We start from the raw sequence: 25,603 nt of genomic DNA, 5'->3' as shown, positions 1-25,603 counted from the left end.
CGGATGCTGTCGGCGTGGAGTCTGCCCATTCTCCCTCTGGCCACCAGCCTTCACTCACATCCCGACGTGAGACCGGTAGGTTAACTGGGCACTGTAACTTGCCCCCGAGTGTACAGGTGAGGGGTCGAATCTGCAGGGAACTGATGGAAATGTGGGGAGAGGAAAAACAATGCGTTAGTGTAGGATTAGTGCAAATGGGTTAATGATGTTTAGCGTGGATCACATGAGCCAAAGTGTCTCTCTTTATAACTCTATCATTTTTTGTTTGGTAATCCGCTCTCTCTCCTTGCATGCCCTGGATCTCTGCACAAGCCTTTCTGCCCCATCTATGTGTGTCCACATATTCTCCCTCTTCCTCTCCGGTCAGGTCCTCTTGTCCTTTCACTTTTCCGGGGCATATTCCCTTCTGCCTCCTGCATTCTCTTTCCTTACGTGTTCTCCTGCTTTATATTTCACTGCACTGGTTTTCTCGCTCTCCCCCTCTCTCTCTTTGTCTGTGCACATTGCTTCTGCAGGCTTTCTCTCTCTTTCTCCAATACGTGCCCCTTCTGCTCCACGTTTGAATGCGTGTTGTCCTGCAGTCGGGCTCTGAGCCGCTCTGGGGCATTGGGCTGGAGGAAGCGCTGATCCCACAATACACTGGAGTCTCCGATGTGACAGCAATTGAAACATGGCTGAAGTCGGTAGCAGCAGCCTGGCCGAGCAACTCAAATCGTGCATCGTCTGGTCCTGGACCTACCTGTGGACATTGTGGTTTTTTCTGATGCTTTTCCTTGTTTACATCTTGCGGGTTCCCCTGAAGATCAGCGACAATCTGAGCACAGGTGAGATGAGGTGGCGGCGAGGGGGGAAACGGGCGCCAGCAGTGAAAAGTTCAACTCCTCCTGCGGTTCGGGAGAGAGGAAAGTGAAGCCACGTCCCCGGGAGTGGAACCGGGTCTCGGACAGGCAACGGGATCCGGCCCGCGCTCGCTCCACCGCACCCCCTCCCTGGGCAGTCCCGCACCGCTTGACATTTTGTATAAAAAAACTGTCGTGAAAATCCCGGCTGTGCATGACAAAACCCTTCCAGCTCTTTAGCAAGGTTCCGGAGCCCACCAAGGCCAGCTAGCCCCCCTCTCCTGCAGTATGTCTTTCAGCCCTCTCCATGTTAGATGCCGTTCCTCACCAGTTCTCACATATTCCCCGTCCTGCAACCCGAAACTCAGTCCCTCCTTTTGTACAAATAGGGATTGCATTCCACCTCCCTCCTCCGGTCCCCAATCCCACCCCACCTCCAAGCAGGGACCCCAGTGTATTCCCCACTCATCAAGCTCTAGGTCGATGTAAACTGAGGATGGACCCCACCCTAGCAAAGTCCCAACACAGCCCCAAGTAGGATACCAGAGCCCCACTACCCCTCCCCCCACAAGATCCCATACCCGCCCACCCTACCTAACAGTTTCCCATGTCACTACCCTAGTACCAAATCCACCTCTGCCTTCCCCCATACCACTGTCATCTTCAAGGTGTCCCCCTCTTTTAAAAAGTGCCTCAATTCACGACCAAAGCAAGGTTCCCATGTTCCAGATACTCTCCCAAACAGTCTGTAATCAGGGTGCACTTACTCTCTCCGGCTGAAAACATTCAGTGGTTCCCAGATCCACTCCAGTATTCCAATGTCTCATCTTCCATCTTCCCCCTCATCTCTGATCCCTGATTCATTGCTCCCACCTTCTCTTCACTCCCCTGCCCCATTATTCTTACCCCCCGCATCCTCCCCATCCTCTTTACATCGCCACACATGCCCACCTTCCCCCAGCCTCTTCCACTTCCTCCATTTTCACACCTCTCTTACTCTTCTTTAACCTCCTCTCTCCCCATCTGTTTCTCCCCATAACAGTCCCATGTGCCTTCCTGAAGACCGCTTCAGGATTCCCTGGTACAGTGCTGGAGACTTTAGTGACTTTCTGAACGTCCAACGTAATCCCTATGCTGGAGCTGGCCTGCCAAGATTAAAATCAAGACCGCGCAGAGAGTTCATGTGGAATCGGAATCTTTGTTTGCTCCACAAAAACTTATATTTTGTACGCAACTAGAACTGGTGGGGAGGGAGGGAGAGATCTAGAACTGGTGGCGAGGGAGGGTGAGAGAGAGACACACACACACACTCTGAATGTCACTTTTAAATGCTTGCCTTTAAGTTCAGGATTGATTGAAACTTGGCTTTAAATAATTTGAATTTTTAAAATAACTTGTTCCGTATCATTAAATACTTATTTATTTGGTAGCCTATGCAGTGGGTTGGAAATGATTTTTGAAACCTGTAGTGGGGGCAGCTGTTTGGAATAGAACGTTTTAAAGCTGTACACTATTTGATCTTTGGCCTTATTTACCTGTATAAAGCAGTAACTTTGGTCATTACTTTTTTTTTTACCAATTCTACAATTCTCCTCTTTGTATATGCAACTCAGTCATCTTCATGTTGGGACTTTTACTCCTAAATTTCCTTCTGCTCACTACATTTTCTTGCTTTGTCAGTCATGTTATTTTGTCCATCTAATGGAGGTTATTGCTTTCTAGCTCCATCTCCTTTACTCACAGACGCTGGGCCGGAGTTCATGTGTGTCTGACCAAACCTGGCTGTTATTGAGATTGTGGGCAAGCCTGATTAGCTGGTGTTGTGGGCTATAGAGATTTCATAGCTAGATTGCAAAATATCAGGGCCAAAATCCCTGTGATAAGCAGCTCTGGGAATACAGGAAAATGTAAGTAACTGGAAGTTTTGATTGGCCTAAGTTCACTATTTACGAAAAAGCAAACAATGAGTAAATGGCAGGTTCCAATTGCATGTTAGCAGACAGAAGCACAGCAGTAAGAAAAATGTTTAATTAGATACATTAGTGGGTGTGGAATGAAAAAAAATACATGTTTTTTTTGGCAGAAGTATTTTAAGGTAATAGTTTATTACTCTGCTTCAGCTGCTCGCTCAGATGAAATAAGATGGTCCAAAACCTCAATGTATTGTTCAATCACAAAATAAGCTTCAAAAATCATATTCACTCTTGTTCTGTCCATAACTGCGGCTCTGCCCGTATCTGTCTTTATCCCAGAATCACTGCGTATTTCGCCACTTTATTTGTAGATTTAACTACTCTCTGCTCCGAAGTTTGCCATGCACAAGCCCTAACTCACCTGAAACTTTGCCTATATGTTGTCTTCACTCCTTCTCATCACTTATTGCCTCCTGTTCCTTATGTATTCCCTTCAGGTTGAAAACTCAATTATGGATTCCTAATGGCCCTCCTTTCCTTATGACTCCCTTAATATCTTGCAGTTTAGGGTCTTCGATCCCTTTGAATTCATCATTCTGTACGTCTAAAATGCAGCTCCTTACTTAATGTTATCATGTGCTCCCACTCTGCTAATTATTGAAATAACTTCCATCATTTCAGCTTTGCCTTTTGCGGTTTACTCCCGACATTTTTTTGTTTGCTTTTCACTCCCTTCTTTAAAGCACATATTTTCAGACATGCGTTCAAGTATCTCTCTTCTTTTATCTTTTTCCAGGTGCATTCTTGGTCATTTGAGATGTTCAAGATTGAGTTTGACGGATTTTTTTCATGTTAGATTCCCAAGGAACGGGTCACTGAGCCATATACCACAGGCCCCGGCCCTTCAGCCAAACTGGTCCACGACAATCAAGATTTTAAAAAATAGATAAACTTGGACGTTGTGGACCAGTTGGGCCAAAGGCCCATTTCCATGTTGTATGGCTCCATTCCTTGGTACTCTGACTTGAAAAAAATCCATCAAAAATGCCCCATCCATTCTAGTTCCATTTATCAGCCTTTACCCCTAGCCTTCTAAACCTTTCCCATACATGTACATGTCCAACTGTCTTTTAAAAGTTATTATTGTACCTGCCTCAACCACTTCCTCTGGCAGCTCATTCCGCAAAAATATCACCCTTTGTGTAAAAAAAAGTTGCTGCTCAAGTTCCTATTAAATTTTTCACTTCTCACTTCAGATCTGTGCTCTCTAGTTCTTGATTATACAACTCAGAGAAAAAGACTGAGTGCACTTACTCTATCTATGTCCCTCATGATTTTATATATCTCTATAAGATCACCAATTATTGTCCTACGTTCTAAGATAAATTCTTAGTCTGTTCACCCTCTCCCTATAACACAGTCCCTCAAGTTCAGACAGCATCCTTTTTATTTTTTGACACTGTTTTCTGTTTAATCACATCTATCAGATATAGCAGAGTGACCAAAACCTGAACACAATACTCAAAGTGAGGTCTCATCACCATTCTGTACAACTGCACTATGAGCTCCTAACTTTAATACTCATTGCCCTGCCAAAACCCTTCTGCCTGTGACTCCACTTTTCAGTGAACTATATACTTGTACTCCACGGCCCCTCTATTCTACAACGCTTCTTCAGGCCTTGCTGCGAAAGCTCTACCTGGATTTAACTTTCCAAAATACAACAGCTTGAAGTTGTCTGAATTCAATTTGCCATCTCTTGGCCCACTTTCAGAGCTGATCAAGACCACCCTGTAATTTTTGACAACCTTCTTCAATGCCCACTCTTCCAACTATTTTGGTGCCATCTGCAAACTTACTAACCATACTCTGTATATTTCTGTTCAACTTGCTGATGTAGATGACAAACAGCAAGGTACTCAGCACTAACCCCTGAGGCTACAGCACTGATATGTAGGAAGTAAGTCCGTTTCAGTTTCTCAATTGTATGTTCTTGTTTTCTGGAATCTGCCAAGTCCAGTAAGAAAACTGGAGAACAGGTCAAATTAAAGCAAGTGATATGGCAGAGACATGGCACATGATGATAAAGAAAGTCAAAGTAAATTTATTATCAGAGTACATACTTGTCACCACATACAGGCCTGAGATTCATTTTCCTGTGTGTATACTTAGCAAATCTATAGAACAGTAACTGTGAACAGGATCAATGGACAACAAACAAATGCAGATATAAATAAATAGAAATAAATAATGAGCATGAAATAACAAGATAAAAGAATCCTTAAAGAGTGTAGCTATCCCCTTTTGTTCAAGAGCCTGATGATTGAGGGGTAGTAACTGTTCTTGAACCTGGTGGTGCGAGTCCTGAGGCACCTGTACCTTCTACCTGATGGCGGCAGAGAGAGAAGAGCATGGCCTGGGTGGTGAGGATCTCTGATGATGGATGCTGCTTTTCTACGGCATCGCTTCATGTAGATGTGCTCAAGGGTTGGGAGGGATTTACCCATGATGTACTGGGTTGAATCCACTACCTTTTTGTAGGATTTTCTGCTCAAAGGCATTGGTGTACCCAAACCAGGCCATAACGCAGCCAGTCAACACACTTTCCAGGACCAAACTGTGCCTTGAACTTTAGGAATTTTGATGCCTCAGGATAATGCGCACATTAATCTTTCACATTTTGATTTGGGTCTTACTGTATGTCTAAGCAAATAATGTGATGCAGTCTCATAATGTTAGGTTCTTCAATCGAGAGCATAACTTCTCTTTCCACAGATAAATATGATTTGCTAAATATTTTCCAATATTTTCCATCTTTATGAAAAAAACTCAAGGGTTTTGTTAAATTGAAGGTTTTCTGGAGTTTGAGGGACAAAAAATAGAGCTTGTTTACAATTTGTAAACTGAACAGTGTTTTTAGTAGTAAACAAAAAGCAAACTGCTGAAAATGCTAGGAATCTGAAGTGAAATGCAAAATGGTGGAAATACATGGCAGAATAAGCAACATTTGTGGAGAAAAAGCGATGTTAATGGTCTCGTCAGTGATGTTATCAGAACAATATGTTTTAGGGTGCATTGGGGTGCGGAGATGGAAAGGACAGCAGGAAAGTCACATTAGAATGGCACTGAGAGAAAATGGGTGGCATTGATCGACATTTGCAGCGAGAATTTTGTGAAGACTTATTTTTTGTAGGTAGTTTGTATGTAGGTATAAATTTAGGGAAAATGGAGAAGAGAGACAAAGAAAGCAATGCAGGAACAGTAAGGTACCAAAAAGAGTAGTTGCTGAAAATAAAGGAGAATGCGAGTAAAGTCTAGCAAATCAGGTAGCAACTGTGAGGGAGAAAACTGAGTTAACATTACTGGTTGATAATATTACATCAGAACTGGACTGTCTATCTGAAAATTTCAAATTCAGTCCGAGTTCTGATGATGTAATGTACCAAAACAGTAGATGAGGTGCTTACATTGAAACTTATTAGAATGATATAATGGTCAGAGAAAAGACCTTGAATTTGGATTAAAGTGATGGGTTTAGGGCACCATATCAGAATGAAAGTTGCTCAGTGTTTTAGGCAAACCCCAGCTTCTTAATCTGTGTTTTGCTTCCCTCTTGCTGAGAAGGCCCATTTATGGGCGCAGGGTAGAAGACTCGGATTACACACCTATTCCCCTTTTTAAGAAAAGCTGCATACACACTTTGAAATAAAACCAGGAGATAGCTTAAACATTGTTATAATTAACCTTTATAAGCTTATGTATGAACAGTAGCTACTAAACATTTTTGACATAATTTCTATTTAAACATTTCTCTTTATAATTGTCTGTACTGCCTTTGAGCTAACTCACATATATGTAGGAAACGTATTTCTTAATATAAGGAGCGGCAGCTTATATTCTGACTGGGTAGTCTCCATCATGATGGCATGAATATCAATTTCTCCTTCTGGTAAACAAATTACTCCCATTCCCCATTCTGAACTCTTACTTCTTCTCACCTGCCTATTACTTCCCCCTGGGTCCCCTCCCCTCCCTTTAGAGACTATAAGACCATATATCATTGGAGCAGAATTAGGCCATTCAGCCCATCGAGTCTGCTCTGCCATTCCATCATGGCTGATCCCAAACCCCACTCAACCCCATACACCTGCCTTCTCATCATATCCTTGACCGATCAGGAAACTATCAACTGGCACCTTAAATACACTCACAGGCTTGGCCTCCATTGCAGTCTGTGGCAGAACATTCCACAGATTCTCTACTCTAGCTAAAAAAAAATTCCTACTTACCTCTGTTCTAAAAGGTCACCTTCAATTTTGAGGCTGTGTCCTCTAGTTCTGGATACCCCCACCAGAGGAAACATCCTCTCTACGTCCACCCTATCGTGTCATTTCAACATTCAGTAGGTTTCAATAAGATCCCCACGCATTCTTCTAAATTCCAGTGATTACAGGTCCAAAGCTGCCAAACGCTCCTCATAAATTCATTCCCAGGATCATCCTTGTGAACCTCCTATGGACTCTCCCTAATGACAATACATCCTTTCTGAGATATGTGGCTCAAAACTGTTGACAATATTCCAAGTGCAGCCTGACTAGTGTCTTATAGAGCCTCAGCATTTTCTCCTTGCTTTTATATTCTATTCCTCTTGAAATAAGTGCCAGCATTGCGTTTGCCTTCTTTACCAAAGACTCAACCTGTAAATTAACTCTCTGGGAGTCTTGCAGGAGGGCTCCTAAGTCCTCTGATGTTTGAAACTTTTCTCCATTTAGTTACTAGTTATGCTCCTTTTACCAAAATGCATTATTGTACTTTTCCCAACACTGTATTTTTTTTTTGCCCATTCTTCCAACTTGTCTAAGTCCTGCTGTATTTGCATTCCTTCCTTAGCACTACCTACCCCTCCACCTATCTTCTTATCATCTGCAAACTTTGCCACAAAACCATCAATTCCATTCTCCAAATCATTGACAAACTATGTGAAAAGTAGTGGTCCCAATACTAAAGTACTGAGGAACACCACTAGTCACTGGCAGCCTATCAGAAAAGGCCCCCTTTATTCTCACTCGCTGCCTCCTGCCTGTCAGCCATTCCTCTATCTATGCCAGTATCTTTCCTGTAATGCCACAGGATTTTATCCTGTTAAACAGCCTCATGTGTGGCAACTTATCAAATGCCTTCTGAAAATCCAAGTAAATGACATTCATTCCCTCTCCTTTGTCCACTCTGCTTGTTACTTCCTAGAAGAAGTCTAACAGATTTGTCAGGCAAGATTTCCCTTTACAGAAACCATGCTGACTTTGTTTTATTTTATCATTAGTTTCCAAGTACCCCGAAACCTCATCCTTAATAATAGACTTTTTGACACCTTGCCGACCACTGAGGTTAGGCTAACTGGCCTACAATTTCATTTCTTTTGCTTTCATCCCTTCTTAAAGAGTGGAATGACATTTGTAATCTTCCGGTTGTCTGAGACCATGCTGGAATCAAGTGATTCTTGAAAGATCATGACCAATACATTCAGTATCTCTCCAGCAACCTCTCTCAGGACTCTGGGATGTAGTCCATCTGGTCCAGGTGACTTGTCCACCTTATGACCTTTCAGTTTGCCTAGCACTTTTTCCTTAGTAATAGCAATAGCACTCACTCCTACTCCCTGATACTCACAGACCTCTGGCACACTGCTAGTGTCTCCCACAGTAAAGACTGAAGCAAAGTACTTATTAAGTTCATCTGCTATTTCTTTGTCCCCTGTTACTACCTCACAAGTATCATTTTCCAGTGGTCCAATATCAATTCTCACCTCCCTTTTACTCTTTATATAACTGAAAAAAACTTCTATTATCCTGCTTTATATTATTAGCTAGTTTGCCCTCATATTCCATCTTTTACCTTCTTATAGCTTTTTTAGTTGCCTTTTGTTGGATTTTAAAAGCTTCCCAATCATCCAACTTCCCACTCACTTTTGCGACCTTATATGCCCTTTCATAGAAACATAAAAAACCTATAGCCCAATACTGGCCCTTACCTTAGAAATTACCTAGAGTTACCCATAGCCCTCTGTTTTTTTAAGCTCCATGTACCTATCCAGGAGTCTCTTAAAAGACCTTATCGTATCCACCTCCGCCACCATTGCCGGCAGCCCATTCCACGCACTCATCAATCTCTGCGTAGAAAAACTTACCTCGGACATCTCTTCTGTACCTACTTCCAAGCTCCGTAAAACTGTGCCCTCTCATGCTAGCCATTTCAACCCCGGGAAAAAGCCTCTGACTATCCACACGATCAATGCCTCTCATCATCTTTCCTTGGCTTTGATGCAGTTCTTACTTCCCTTGTCAGCGGAGGTTGCCATCCTTGCCAGTATCCTCCTCCAGTCTACCTGGGCAAGCTCTTCTCTCATGCCTCTGTAATTCCCTTTATTCCATTGCGATATGGCTACATGTGACTTATGCTTTTCCCTCTCAAATTGCAGTATGAATTCAATCATATGATAACTACCTCCTAAGAGTTCCTTTACATTCTGCTCCCTAATAAGATCTGGGTTATTACACAACACCCAATCTAAGACATCCTTAACCCGAGTAGGCTTAAGCATAAGCTGCTCTAAAGTGTCATCTCTTAGGCATTCAATAAATTGTCTCTCTTGAGATCCGACACCAACCTGATTTTCCCAATCCCCTTGCATATTGAAGTCCCCCATTACAGTTGTATCATTACCCTTATTACATGCCTTTTCCAGCTCCCTTTGCAATCTCAACCCCACATCTTGGCTACTATTTGGAGGCCTATATATATTACCATAATGTTTTTTTTTACCCTTACAGTTTCTTAACTCCACCCACAAAGACTCAACATTCTCTGACCCAATGTCACCTCTTTCTTATCTTGTAATTCCATCTCTTACCAACAGAGCTACACCACCACCTATGCCTTCCTGCCTGTCCTTTCAATACAAAGTATATCCTTTGATGTTAAGCTCCCAACTAAAGCCTTCTTTCAGCCATGACTCAGTGATGCCCACAATGTCTTACCGACCATTCTATAATTGCACCATGAGTTTGTCCACCTTATTCGGAATACTATGTGCATTTAAATACAGGATCTTCATTCCTGCATTCTTCACCCTTTTGAATTTTGTTTCTGTGGTACAATTTCACTCTTTGCTTCATCTGCATTTGTACGCAACCATTGGCTTGTCCTTCCTTACATTCATGTTACATAGTCATAGTCATACTTTATTGATCCCAGGAGAAATTGGTTTTCGTTACAGTTGAACCATAAATAATAAATAGTAACAACTCCATAAACAGTTAAATAGTAATATGTAAATTACGCCAGGAAATAAGTCCAGGACCAGCCTATTGGCTCAGGGCGTCTGACCTTCCAAGGGAGGAGTTGTAAAGTTTGAGGGCCACAGGCAGGAATGACTTCCTATGACGCTCCGTGTTGCATCTCGGTGGAATGAGTCTCTGGCTGAATGTACTCCTGTGCCCAACCAGTACATTATGTACTGGATGGGAGACATTGTCCAAGATGGCATGCAACTTGGACAGCATCCTCTTTTCAGACACCACCGTCAGAGAGTCCAGTTCCATCCCCACAACATCACTGGCCTTACGAATGAGTTTGTTAATTCTGTTGGTGTCTGCTACCCTCAGCCTGCTGCCCCAGCACACAACAGCAAACATGATAGCACTGGCCATCATAGACTCGTAGAACATCCTCGGCATCGTCCGGTAGATGTTAAAGGACCTCAGTCTCCTCAGGAAATAGAGACAGCTCTGACCCTTCTCGTAGACAGCCTCAGTGTTCTTTGACCAGTCCAGTTTATTGTCAATTCGTATCCCCAGGTATCTGTAATCCTCCACCATGTCCACCCTGATCCCCTGGATGGAAACAGGGGTCACCGGTACCTTAGCTCTCCTCAGGTCTACCACTAGCTCCTTAGTCTTTTCACATTAAGCTGTAGATAATTCTGCTCACACCATGTGACAAAGTTTCCTACCGTAGCCCTGTACTCAGCCTCATCTCCCTTGCTGATGCATCCAACTATGGCAGAGTCATCAGAAAACTTCTGAAGATGACAAGACTCTGTGCAGTAGTTGAAGTCCGAGGTGTAAATGGTGAAGAGAAAGGGAGACAAGACAGTCCCCTGTGGAGCCCCAGTGCTGCTGATCACTCTGTCGGACATCATCTACTTGTAAACTTGCTGGCTCATTCTCAGCTTTATCATACTGGCTCCCATCTCCCTGTTATATTGGTTTAAATCACTCCCAACAGCTCTAGTACACCAGACTGCAAAAATATTGCCCCCCCCCCCCACAGATTCAAATGCAACACCTCCCTTTTGTACAGATCACACCTGCCCCAGAAGAAGCCCCAATTATCCAGAAATCTGAATCCCTGTCTCCTGCCTCAATTCTTCAGTCACGCATTTAACTGCCACCTAATTCTATTCCTATCCTTGCTGTTGAGCGGCACGAGCAGTAATCCCAAGATTACTGCCCTTGAATTCCTGCTTCTCAGCTTTCTTTTATGATCCACTGTCCTCTTCTATCAGAATCTCTCTTCTCAGCCCTTGACCATTCCCACCAACCCGGCTTCACCAATCACCTCCCAGCTAGCCTCTTTCATCTTCCCCACCTTTTTTATTCTGGCACCTTTCCCCTTCCTTCTTAGTCCTGAAGAAGGGTCTTGGCCTGAAATGTAGACTGTTTATTCTTTTCCATGGATGCTTCCTGAGTTGCTCCAGCATTTTGTGTGTGTCACCCAGTTCCAATGAACTAACAAAATGAATTCCTCCAGCTTTTTCTGTGATTCACTTTAGATTTCCAGCACCTGCAAACCTTCTGGTGTTAGTGATATTTCCCATTTGCCCCTTTTCTTGTCTCACTCAGAATCTTGTACTTTGAAATTGACTTTGAATCTTTACCCAGCCGCTCTGTGGCTGCTGAGTTATAACGCTTGAAACTGAAATATTTTCTGCTGATCCTGTCTTTCTTCCCATTGTAATCAAACTAAGATCACAAATAAAATTAAACCTCCATAAAAGGCAGTTTATCAGTTGGTGATTGCAGTGAATTAAAGGAAATCCAATCTAGTCTGAAGGTGATGACCTTAACTTATCATTTGCACGTCCTCTGGCAAAGTTTCAGGCACGAGGTGTCTCAGAGGATGATTCATCCGCAATGTATTTTCATAATCATAAGGTTATAACTTTCCCCCTCCATGATACAAATCATGCCCAAGAATGAAAATAAATTTGCATTATGAAGGAAGGAGAAAGCAAAGTAAGAAAAGTTTTGTTACATATGTACACCCTGGTTCTCACCCTCCCCCTCCCACTTTCAAATCTCTTACTATCTCTTCTTTCAGTTAGTCCTGACGAAGGGTCTCAGCCCGAAACGTCGACTGTACCTCTTCCTATAGATGCTGCCTGGCCTGCTGTGTTCACCAGCATTTTTTGTGTGTGCTCCCTGGTTTAAGACCATGCTTTATTTTATTAATAGTTATGCTGTTGGGTATTTTATTTTCTGCAGATTTTCTCAAAATGCAATAAATGTTCCTTTAACTACACTGTTCAATCGAGTAGTTCATTTTTGCTGTTTAAAATAAAAACTCAGTTGATTGATAAGTTAGGCTTGTTGAATTAGCCAATAAGATTTGTCTTGGGAACTTTCCAGACAGCTCAGGAAAAAGAATGGGGGAGCCACTTTTGTGTGGGATTGAGGAAGGAGAAAGAAGGAGAAAGGAAACAGACAACGAACATAGCAGAAGAATATGGTGAAATGCTCACAGGGCCCATACAGAAGGACAGATACTGCTGTCGGAAAATCCTCATGCAGTCAGTGGTCTCACGGAGAATGTGCAGATACTGTATAGTTAGCTAGTTAGCACACAACATTGGAGAAAGTTCGACACCTTGTTCCTTGACCATGGCGAGTATATTTATTTATGTTTCACTTGTACTGGCTTTTCAGGCAAAGCCATTTCAGTACCATTACCAAAAGTAAATGAAGTGAAGCAAACTGGATCGATTTTCCGCCAATGAACTCTAACGTTTATGTGTACATTTAGACTAATACATATACACAAAACAAAAGGACCATGGTCCTTTTCTTTTGTATTATATAGTATTATTGTGTTTGTTGCAGTTTATAATATTTTGTCAATACAATTTTGATCTAGTGTGAGTTAAATTATTGATTCCTGCTGAATGGTAAATTTGCATGGGCGTGTCAGTGTTCATACAAGTAATTGCCTTCGTTTTCCCTTAGAAGGTTAATTCAAACTTTTATGACTGATTTATCCTGGACGTTTTTATTTAATGGAAACGACCTCTTTCATTGCTATTCCCGTGTGTTATCGAGTTATGTTGCTGTTTGCTTGTATTCACAGTAACAACCACTTCATTACAAGCCTACAGTGAGAAGGTTACACAAAGAAAGCCGACAATATTTAAAAAATGAAGCAAGAGTCCTGATTGCATGTTGTCTTTAGTGGGTCGTTTCTTTCAATCTTTGAATCTTTATTTTCTTTAGATATACTGAACTGTACTGATTATACAGTATACGTGCTTGTGATTAGATATCTAGAACTTCCAATTCTTACAGCTTAAACATTCTGGAAGAAAGAAGCCTTGACTCTAAAACAACCTGAGGTATTGGAGGTATTGGGTTGAAATGAGAATCTCAACCAGACTGTTTCAACAAGAATATATATTTGCTTGTCAGGAAATATTAAGATTCAAAGTAAATTTATTATCGAAGTATGTATGCAGTATACCACCCTGAGATTTGCCTTCCTGCAGTCAGCCAAGAAACACCATGGAACAGGTTCAAAGAAAACATCGAACACCCAATATGCAAAACAAAAGAACAAATTGTGCAAACATCATAAAACAAGCGTAAAACACACAGAATAATAAACCTCAAACCACAGAGTCCTTGAAGTAGTCGAGGAGTGTTCAGTTTAGTTCAGTTCAGTTCAGCAATATGTAGTTGCTTGACAGGGTATATTTTATATATATAGAGAGAGGGAGAAGAGGGGAAATCAATCATATACAAGAGGTCATAGCTTGAGATAGTGAAGGGGCACATCTTTAAAGTGGGGGGGCATGCAGGTGTGGGCATTTTGTTTACCAGAGAATGGTAGGTATCAGGAATATTCTGCCATTAGTGGTGGTGAAAACAGAATGATATGGATTTTAAGAAGCATTTAGATTGACACATGAACATAGAACATAGAAAACTTACAGCACAATGCAGGCCCTTCTGCCCACAAAGCTGTGACGAACATGTCCTTACCTTAGAAATTACCTAGGGCTACCAATAGCCCTTTATTTTTCTAAGCTCCATGTACCCATCCAGGAATCTCTTAAAAGACCCTATCGTATCTGCCTCCACCACCGTCGCCAGCAGCCCATTCCACGCACTCACCACTCACTGCGTAAAAAATTTACCCCTGACATCTCCTCTGTACCTGCTTCCAAGCACCTTAAAACTGTGCCCTGTTGTGCTAGCCATTTCAGCCCTGGGAAAAAGCCTCTGACTATCCACATGATCACTGCCTCTCATCATTTTGTACACCTCTATCAAGTCACCTCTCATTCTCCATCGCTCCAAGGAGAAAAGGCCGAGTTCACTCAACCTATTCTCATAAGGCATGCTCCCCAATCCAGGTAACATTCTTTTAAATCTCCCCTGCACCCTTTCTATGATTTCCACATCCTTCCTGTAGTGAGGTGACCAGAACTGAGCACAGTACTCCAAGTGGGGTCTGACCAGGATCCTATAGAGCTGCAACATTACCTCTCAGCTCTTAAACTCAATTCCACGATTGATGAAGGCAATGCACCGGATGCCTTCTTAACCACAGAGTCAACCTGCACAGCAGCTTTGGGTGTCCTATGGACTCGGACCCTAAGATCCCTCTGATCCTCCAGTCTGCCAAGAGTCTTACTAATATATTCTGCCATCATATTTGACCTACCAAAATGAACCACCTCACACTTATCTGGGTTGAACTCCATCAGCCACTTCTCAGCCCAGTTTTGCACCCTATCAATATTCTGCTGTAACCTCTGACAGCCCTCCACACCATCCACAACACCTCCAACCTTTGTGTCATGAAAGGAATGGAGGGATTATAGATCATCTGTAGGTAGATGGTCTTGGTGTTGTTTGAAATCATTGCCAGCACAGGTACTACGGGCCACAGGGCCAGTTCCTGTACTATCACGAGAAAATAGACAAAATGCTGGAACTCAGAACAACACTGCTGAGTTCCTGTGTACTGTTCTATGTTCTATATATTGTAAGCCAGGATTTGAACAAATAGCATAGATAGTCGTACCTGAGATGGTAGAAAGGTACCTCAACATATGTGTTGCTTTGGATTTCCAGCATCTGCAGACATTCTCATGCTCAGCATATTAGTTTCCACTTGGACTGACAATGGACACTTGGACCTGGGCATAGGGAGTACTAAAGCTTTGAAAATGTGATACTAAAATAGAGGGAGTGTTAAATATTGAGGACTTCTTCCAGTAAGATAGGTTAGCAACAGTCAGGTGAAAGATGCAGTTCAAGTGGCCAGACATGAGTAAATGTTTTGGTTAATGGATATTGATTGAGACTATGTATTTGGTGAAAGTACACAACAAATGGGTGAACAGGGTCATCTCTGAATTCAAGTTGTGGTTTTATTATTGTGCAAATTCAGATAAATCTCCAAATAGACAAACAGTATTTTGTCCCCAGTGTCCTGATGAAAGGTCTCAGCCCGAAACGTTGACTGTTTACTCTTTTCCATAGATGTTGCCTGGCCTGCCGAGTTCCTCCAGCATTTTGTGCTTGTTGCAAACAGCATTTTGTTTTATTTGTTATGCTTTCGGAAGCTGTCATCCATACACCTATCTGTGTTAAAAGGATTGTTACCAAACGTTGTTATTTTTAAAAAGTGCATGAAGTTAAAGAGCTTGATTTCAACGTTGATATGTCCAACATGCTTTGGTCAGGCTGTGATGAGACTATAGTGTGCATTCTGAGCACTCAATCTAAATCTTGTGGTACTGACAAAAAAATAAAACAAAGAACAAAGTTCATTCAATCAGTAGGCAATTTTTGTGTGCAGTAATTGTAATTTATTAAAACAATGGTCTGGATTTGAAGCCGATTTCTTTTGCATACTGTCCTATCATCATGTGTCCATTTCTGTGTAGCTTGTACTCTGTACAGCCTTAACTTATGTGGCAGAAGTTTCTCTTCTACTGGGGAGAGGAGTTTCCGTGGTGGTGAGAAGTTGACTTCAGGCCCTGTCATATTATCAAATATGGCTGACAGTTGCTATAAAAATCTCAGTCAGCTTTCATTGCCTCAGTGTTGCACCAGATTATTATTGACTGTGACTGAGTTGAGTAAAACAGGATTTTGATGACTTATTTATTTATATCAGCATTTTCACTTACTTTCTTGTTCTGCAGCTGCTAAAACAGGAATGTCTCTCCTCTGCTCTTCTCCCTTGTCCTCTGCCCTGCTACTTCTTCCATTTCCTCACTGGCAATTTGATGATCTGTTTATCTGTAACTATCAAAAGTGGTGCAGCATGCAGGGTGAGGTTATACCACAAAGAAATTGATTCTTTCGCAACCATTTTCGAGGTAATAACATTCCTGAGGGATGGTGCAGTACTTGGAGATCACAATAATTTATTGGTGGTGGTCTGTTGTGATGTCGAGCTAGAGGGAGAACCAGCATGAATACAAAAATAAAGCCACGACTGGACCTTGAAATCCCAGGATCATGGTCATCATCTGAGATAGCATGCCCTAATCTGTGGGTTTAGTCTGGATAAATTCTGTCCACTAAGGTGTGAACGAGAATGCAGTTTCAGTTTCGAGAGCCATAGAATTAAACGGCTTTGAAGTAGGTCCTTCAGCCCAGTCGGTCTGAGCAGACCAAGGTGCTTATCTGAGCTTGGCCCCTTTGCCCACATTTGGTCCATATCCCTCTAAGCCAGGGGTTCCCAACCCGGGGTTCATGGACCCTTTGGCAAATAGTAGGTATCCATGGCAGAAAGGAAGGTTGCGAGCCCCTGCTGTAAACCTTTCCCATCCAGGTACCTGTCCAAATGTCTTTTAAATGTTGTGATTGTATCCTGCTCTACCACTTCCTCTGGCAGCTCGTTTCATATTCCCACCATCATCTGTGTGAACGAGTTGCCACTCAGGTCCGCTTTGAATTTTTGTCTCTCAGCGTAAGTCTGTGCCCTCTAGTATTAGATTACCTGACCCTGGGAAAAAGACTGCAACGATCCATCCTACCCATACCCCTCATAATTTCATAAACCTCCATAAGGCGTTGCTGAGCCTCCTTCACTACAGAGAAAACTGCCCCAGGCAGGTCTTCATTCTTTTCTGCACTTCCCCTACATTAATCACATCCTTCCTGTAGCATGGTGAGCAGGACTGCACACTAAGATTCAAGTGCAATCTTACTCATGATTGGTGACATAACAATTCTTGTAGTTAGTGCCAACCAAGTATAACTATAAATTGTCTTCACCATCCAGTCTACCTATGTTACCACTTTCAGGGAACTACATCCTTGCATCTGACATCTCCCTGTTAGACAAAACTGCCCATTCACCGTGTATACCCTGCCCTGGTTCACCTACCATTCCTTTGCCCACTTCCCCAGTCAGTATAGATCTCGTTGTAACCTTAAGGCTGATTTATAATTGTGCATACGGGCTATGCCAAAACGCTAGTTGGCGGTGAGGTTTCTATTGCCACCATGTTGAGTTTCTTCGTGAGAGACATGGATGATGAAATGCGTTTCAAATATTTTCGGATGTCGGCAGGTAAATTTGACGATTTGGTTCATCGTCTCCAACCATTTATTTCGCATCAGTGTACAGACATGGCGGAAAAAAGCAACCGAAAATGCGTATGAGGAAATGTGATGCTGCCAAGCGGACCAATCACAGTTGTTGCAGTCTGCGTCGCCACGACGTGTGAGTTACATTTTTGGGGAGGTGCATGTCACCCTATGGCATAGGGTAAGCAGTGCCTACAGCATACATTTGACGCACAAGTATAAATCAGTCTTTAGGCAATCTTCACTAATTTTGCTTTCATCCGCAAATTTACTAGTCATGCTAACTACATTCTGCAATGTAAGTATAGATACACTTAAAAATCTACTTCCATAGTTTGCAGAACAAATTGGGATATCCTTGAAGGGAGACTTAATGGAAATCTTTATCTTGTTGGATGATATTTAGAAGCAACTGATTGGGACAACTGTTACCAGTGTTTCCTCAATTAGCAGACAGATGTGGATCTTTGTGATTTGGGACTTATCCACCAAATAATTCAAACAGGGAGTTAGGGCTGTGAGTTGTTGTGTAGCAAACTAATTGAAATATTCCAAAGACCATATTTTGGAAATTCTGGTGTTAAATTTTAATTTACTTCCGGTGAAAATTTGTAAGTTTAGATCTGAAAAAGTGTTCAAACAATTATCCAGGAAATGTTATTTCCTCAAATCTGGTGTAGTGCTTACTCTGCAGGTATCAAAAGTGGCAGAATCTTTCTTGCTGAAGTAGTTTCAGACGATAGCCTGCAATTCTTTCCCCCACCTCCAAACCACTGCCCACCCCACCATCCCCACCCAGATAATGGAAGCATGTTTATTGATAGTAGGTGGTAATTAGAGGAAGAATGATCGCTGAGTTAGATGGCATGAACATTGACTTCTCTAACTTCAGCTGATGCCCCACCTCCCCCTCGTACCCCATCTGTTATTTATTTATTTATATACACACATTCTTTCTCACTCTCCTTTTTCTCCCTCTGTCCCTCTGACTATACCCCTTGCCCATCCACTGGGTTCCCCCCCTCCCCCCCTCCCCCCCGTCTTTCTCCCTGGGCCTCCTGTCCCATGATCCTCTCATATCCCTTTTGCCAATCACCTGTCCAGCTCTTGGCTCCATCCCTCCCCTCCTATCTTCTCCTATCATTTCAGACCTCCCCCTCCCCCTCCCACTTTCAAATCTCTTACCAGCTCTTCCTTCAGTTAGTCCTGACAAAGGGTCTCGGCCCGAAACGTCGACTATACCTCTTCCTAGAGATGCTGCCTGGCCTGCTGCGTTCACCAGCAACTTTGATGTGTGTTGCTTGAATTTCCAGCATCTACAGAATTCCTCGTGCTGAGTTAGAGGATTGGCAAGGTTTTAAAAAACAGCAGAAGCAACTAAAAAAGTCATTAATAAGGTAAAGATGCATTATAAAAGTAAGCTAGCCAATAATATTAAAGAGGATCTTAAAAGTTTCTACAGATACATAAAGTGTAAAAGAGAGGTGAGAGTGGATATCAGACTACTGGAAAATGGTGCTGGAGAGGTAGTAATGGGGGACAACAAAACGGCTGGTGAACTGAATAAGTATTTTGCAATCAGTCTTCACTGTGGTAGACAATAGCAGTATGGTGGAAATTCCAGGTATCTGGTCACGAAATGTGTGAAGTTACCATAACTAAAGAGAAGTTTCTTGGGAAACTGAAAGGTCTGAAGGTAGATAAGTCACCTGGACCAGATGGTGTACACCCCAGGGTTCTGAAAGACGTGGCTGAAGAGACTGTGGAGTCATTAGTAATGATCGTTCAAGAATCACTAGATTCTGGAATGGTTCTGGAAGACTGGAATGTTGCAAATATTACTCCACTCTTCAAGAAGAGAGAGGGGCAGAAGAAAGGAAACTATAGGCCAGTTAGTCTGACGTCAGTGGTTGTTAAGGCGTTGGAGTTAATTATTAAGGACAAGGTCTCAGGGTACTTGGAGGCACATGATAAAATAGGCTGTGGTCAGCATGGTTTCCTCAGGAGTAAATCTTGCCTGACAAACCTGTTGGAATTCTTTAGAGAAATAACAGTTAGGATAGACAAAGGAGAATCAGTTGATGTTGTGTACTTGGATTTTCAGAAGACCTTTGACAAGGTGTCACACATGAGGCTGCTTAACAAGCTGTGAACCCCTCATATTGCATGAAAACTTATAGCATGATAAAGCAGTGGCTGATTGTCAGGAGGCAAAATGCTGGAATAAATGTAGCCTTTTCTGGCTGGCTGCCAGTGACTTGTGGTGTTCCACAAGGATCTGTGTTGGGACTGATTCTTTTTACGTTATATGTCAATGATTTGGATGATGGAATTGATGGCTGTTTTGCAAAGTTTGTAGACAGTATGAAGAAATATGAAGGGGCAAGTAGTTTTGAGGAAGTAGAGAGACTATGAGAATGGGCAAAGAAATGGAAGATGGAATGCTGTGTCAGGAAATGTATGGTTGTGCTCTTTGGTAGAAGAAATGAGAGGTTGATTATTTTCTAAATAGAGAGAAAATAAAATAAATGGAGGCACAAAGGGATTTGGGAGTCCTTATGCAGAATTCTCTAAAGGTTAATTTGCAGTTGAATCTGTGGTGAGGTGGCAAATGTAATGTTAGCATTCATTTCAAGAGGACTAGAATAATAAAGCAAGGATGTAATGTTGAGACTTTATAAAGCACTGGTAAGACTTCACTGTGAGTATTTTGAGCAGTTTTGGGCCCCATGTCTTCGAAAGGATATGCTGAAACGGGAGAGGGTTCAATGAAGGTACACAAAATTGATTCCAGGATTGAATGGCTTGTCAAGTGAAGAGTGTTTAATGACTCTGGGCCTATATTCACGAGAATTCAGAAGAATGAGGGGTGAAACCTATTGAATGGTGAAAGACCTTGATATAGTGGATGTGAAGAGGATGTTTCCTATAGTGGGAGAATCTAAGACCAGAGGACACAGCCTCAGAATAGAGGGGTGTCCTTTTAGAACGGAGGTGAGGAGGAATTTCTTTAGCCAGAGAGTAGTGAATCTGTAGAATTCTTTGCCACAGGCAGCTGGGGAGGCCAAGTCTTTATGTATATTTAGGGCAGAGGTTGATAGATGCTTTAATGGCCAGGGCATGAAGGGATACAGGGAGAAGGCAGGAGATTGGGGCTGAGAGAAAAATTGGCTCAGTCATGATGAAATGGTGGAGCAGGCTTAATGGGCCAAATGGCCAAATTCTGCTCCTATATCTTATGGTCTAATTAGCGTGGCATAGAATTGACGATAGGTGAAATTGGGCTCTAGAACTGTTATCAGCAAAATACAATACATTACCAACTCCTGGGACATCTTGTATATTTCTAATTTTTATAATGCACCCCTCATTGTCGTTGACTGCAGATTTCTGCAACATACATGGACTCGGGGCCTGGATTTTTTTTTTGCATGCTGTGTCTTACTGGTATCTTACATGTGCTTGCTATCTTGTATGTGCTAATTGTGCTTTGTGCTGTGTGTGACTGTTGGTACTGTGTTTTGCATCTTGGCCCTGGAGTAACACCGTCTCATTTGGCTGTAGTCATGGGTATTCATTTATGGTTGAATGACAATTAAACTTGAATTGAATCAATTGGCAGCTATGCTGTCAGCTGTCCAGACTGTAAGCTCTGGAATTTCCTCACAAATATCCTTTCATTGCCCGATCTGTTCTCCTTTGCCCTTAACTTAGAATCTGCCCCTTTGACCAAGTTTTTGCCCTGACACCCTGCTGCAATCGAACAGCACAATGTCACAACTAGAACTACTGCCCCACTGCACCAGGGACTGAAAGTTCAATCCTGACCTGGGATGTAGTCGCTGTGGAGTTTGCACATAACCATGTGGGTTTCCGACAGGTGCTCTGGTTTGCTGCAACATCCCAAAATCATGCCTGATGGTGGGTTAATTGGCTACTATATATTGTGAACTGTGTAGTGGGGTGGAAGAAGCTGGAGAGAGTTGACAAGAATGTAGTGCAATTTTTTTTTAAAAGGGATTAATATAGGATTAATATAAATGGTGTTTGGTGGTTAGTATGTACCAGATGGACTGAATGGCCTGTTTCTGGACCATTATTTTCTCTGACTTTGATGACTGCTTTTGTGAGGAATTGGCATGTGGAACTCTACCCCAGCATGAGAGAGAACTTTTAGGATTCAGACTGAAATCCAGGTTTGCTTTGTTTTCTGAGATGGTATGTTTCTTCTCTAAGTTGCGTTAATGTGGAATGTGCTGCGTTGAGATTCAAGCAGTAGCAGCAGAAGGCCTTTTGTCTGAATTGCAGTGAAATATCACAAAAGCACTCTCTCTCCCCCTTTCTTGTCAATGAGACATTAGAAGAAAGCTTTCCACAGCCGCCTTAACTGGCACTTCTTCTCACGACAAGACAATCTTTATACAAGTGCTTGCTAGTCCATGTTGGTTGCTTCGCAATTAACGTTGACTTAGCCCTCGGGAAATTTGCCATGACATTTGAAAATACCACTGCCTAAATAGTTGGGAAGTTTGTGGGTATTTTGGCTTGCATGTGCTTGTTTCTCTTTTTTCAAAAAAAAGCATGCAGATCTGTATGTGTATCTTCAGGCAAGTGGATATCTTGGCTGGGTTTGAACAAGATGGAACTAATCATGAACATCCGCCATAACAGCAACTGCAGAACGAGAAAATTTAAACTGTTGCATGCTGAAGTCACATCCCGTCCTCTGTAAATGCTTTATAAAAGGTCTGGGTACTACTATTTTAAAAATCCCAAACATAAAATATTTATATGTTTATGTTCTCACTATTTTAATTTTTTAATGAATCTGTCATACACATAATCATGTATTCTCAGTACTTATGGAGTTGAGCCACTTTTCTTAACCTAAGAGATAGCAGCAGTAGCCCATTCAACATGTCACACCTAACACTATTTTCCTTATCCCTTGATCCTTCTTGTATTTATAAATCTATTGATATCAATTTTGAATGCATTAGTGGAGAATTTCAAACAGTCATCATCATCTGCGTTCCAAATCATCCACCCCTTATTGTGAGCTTCACACTTGTCAGCTTGTGGTAAACCATGTATATATGTTGTAACTCGGTTACTTGTCTGGACACACACCTCTGCTGACTGCCCCTGTGGCTCCTCCCACAGAGTCCTGTATAAAGGTGTTCGCCTTGCCCCTCCCCCTCAGTCCGGGGGCAGACACTCACTGTGGAGGTCGTATTGTACAGCGAATAAAAGCCTTTCAGTATTTTACCAAACCTCAGTCTTTTGGAGTAATTGAAGGTGCTTCACAGCTTAGAGGACCATTCTCCCCAGATCACTTTGTCAAGACCTCGACTGGCTGCCACTGGGTTATAAACGCCTGACTTATGATCATACCTACATATGAACCAGCTTCCATAATATTATTAAGTTCAACCATCTGATGTATGTACATTCTCTCTTTCTCTCCTCCTCCCTCTTCCCCTTTCTCTCCCCCTTCTCTCCCCCCTCCCCCTCCCTCTCCCCCTCCCTCTCCCCTCCCCTTCCCCCTCTCCATCTCCTACACCATCCCTCTCCCCTCCCTCTCCCACACCCTTCCCCCTCCCCTTCCCCTCTTCCCCTTCACCATCTCTCTCCCCTTTCCACTCTCCCTCTCCCTTCCCCCTCCGCCCCTCCCTCCCTCTACTTCTCCCTCTCCCTTGTCTCCCTCTTCCCCTCTCCGTTTTCGTCTCTCTCCACCCTCCCCCCTATCACTCTCCACCCTGCCTCTCTCTCAACCGTCCCTTTTCCATTTTAAATAACTGGAGAGTATTTCACAATATTGGAGAGGTATGATTGCTATATCGAGTGATTTTTGTCTATTTTCTGACTCGAGAACAAAATCAGTTTATTCTAGTAACCGATTTATAACTTAGGGATAGCATGTTTTCTGCCTGTCTCAGTGAATGAAGATTAGCCTACTCACATGCTCTCAGAGATCCTCCTGGAAGAACGTTTTGATCCAGAGGGTGATTGTAATCTGGAACATATGTCTGAATGAATTGGAGGCAGGTGCTGTATCAAAACTTTTCAGAATCATTTGGACGAGTATTTGAATTGCCAAGGCATATAAGGCTACTGACCAAGTGCTGGTAAATGGGGTTAGTATATGCATGATGGGCTGAAGGGCCTGCTTCCTTGCTGTGTGAATGTGATTCTCTTCCTGATGGACCCAATGTCTCAGAAACCAGTTCTGTAAATAGTTGCTGCTTTCTCTTTGTGTTGCTTTTTCTTCTCTGGCATGTGGTCTCACCAAGGCCCCTGTGTAATCATAATGCAATATCTTTTGTAATCAAATTTTCTTGCAATAAAGAGCAACAGATCAGTTGCCTTTCTGCACCTACATTTTATCTATCTGTGACTCGTGCATCATGACACCCAGGCTTTTTGGGTTTTTTTCTCTATTTCTAGCCGTTTAACCATTTTTGAGAGGGTGCCCATCACTGCAAAAGTATCACCCTATTTTGTGGTATAAAACATTATAGCACAGTACAGGCCGTTTGGCCTATGATGTTGTGTTGACTTTTTAAACTACTTTAAGATCAATGTAACCCCTTCCCTCCCACATTGCCCTGTATTTTCCTATTATCCATATACCTATCTAAGAGTCTCTTAAATGTCCATAATGTATCTGTCTCCACCACTGCCCCCGGCAATGCATTGCACAAACTTACCTCTGGTAACCCCCCTATACTAGTGCCAACATTTCTGTACTGGGAAAGCTGTCTGACTTAGTGCCGAGTTAACTATTCTTGGCTCAGAGGGTTACTTCGCTAGTTTTCTGTGACCTCAAATTGAGAGGTGGAAATAATGAAGGCCTGAAGCTCTGAAATCTCTTTAGCAATGGCATGCACGTGGACGTTAAAAAAAACATATACCATAAAATCTTGCTCATGCTCTGTGTATTCCTCCTCTCTAATTTCAGATTATGACTTTATTGCTTATTTAAGTGAATAATTAATGTCAAAATCTGCCCTTGAAATCATTGAAAATATAAATTGGATATTTAAGTTCAAACAACAAACAACAGGAATTCTGCAGATGCTGGAAATTCAAGCAACACACATCAAAGTTTTCACCAGAGGATGGGCAAGGGTCTCGGCCTGAAACGTTGACTGTACCTCTTCCTAGAGATGCTGCCTGGCCTGCTGCGTTCACCAGCAACTTTGATGTGTGTTGCCTGTATATGTAAGTTGCTGATGCTGTTGTAGTTGCAGACTCCAAGCAGCAGGTGGTGGTGTGGAGAGTTTCTGAAGTCATGCATTTGTCATCTTGTGTATAAAGAATCTGTACTTTTCAACTTAAAGTGACCATGGGAAATACTAATCGTGATAAAATCGGTGGTAAATTGCACCACTATTGTATACTAATACAGAAAATCCTACAAAAGATAGTGGATTTGGCTCAGTACATCACAAGTCAAGCCCTCCCAACCATTGAGCATATCTACATGAAACACTGTCATAGGAAAGCAGCATACCACCCAGGCCATGGTTTTTTCCTGCTGCTGCCATCAGGTAGCAGATACAAGAGCCTCAGGACTCACACCACCAGGTTCAAGAACAGTTACTACCACTCAACCACCAGATTCAAGAACAAAAGAGGATAAATACACTCATCTATTGAGACGTTCCCACAACCAATAACGAGGAAATCTGCAGATGCTGGAATTTCAAGCAACACACCTGAAAATTGCTGGTGAACGCAGCAGCCCAGGCAGCATCTATAGGAGGAGGTACAGTCGACGTTTTGGGCCGAGACCCTTTGTCAGGACGAACTGAAAGAAGAGATAGTAAGAGATTTGAGAGGGGGAGGGGGAGATCCGAAATGACAGGAGAAGACAGGAGGGGGAGGGATGGAGCTAAGAGCTGGACAGGTGATAGGCAAAAGGGATATGAGAGGATCATGGGACAGGAGGCCTAGGGAGAAAGAA

General features: G+C 42.5%; 1 protein-coding gene across 7 annotated transcripts in view; it reads left to right on the top strand.

Moving 5' to 3' along the window:
* The first annotated feature begins 271 nt into the window (after window positions 1-271).
* Window positions 272-25,603, top strand: part of LOC134351553 (suppressor of tumorigenicity 7 protein homolog) — a 209,031-nt gene continuing 183,699 nt past the window's right edge. For 2 of the 7 annotated variants that reach the window (XM_063057841.1, XM_063057836.1), the window contains exon 1: window positions 274-824. In XM_063057841.1, coding sequence (XP_062913911.1) covers window positions 671-824 — 154 coding nt within the window. In that variant the 5' untranslated portion in view covers window positions 274-670. Of the gene's footprint in view, window positions 825-25,603 lie in introns of all 7 variants that reach the window. The other 5 variants (XM_063057838.1, XM_063057839.1, XM_063057840.1 and 2 more) reach the window with 4 other exon arrangements.

The sequence above is a fragment of the Mobula hypostoma genome, chromosome 9, assembly GCF_963921235.1.
Source record: "Mobula hypostoma chromosome 9, sMobHyp1.1, whole genome shotgun sequence".
Classification (NCBI taxonomy): domain Eukaryota; kingdom Metazoa; phylum Chordata; class Chondrichthyes; order Myliobatiformes; family Myliobatidae; genus Mobula; species Mobula hypostoma.
The sequence above is the reverse complement of the archived record's forward strand: the minus strand, read 5'-3'. Positions and strand labels throughout refer to the sequence as shown.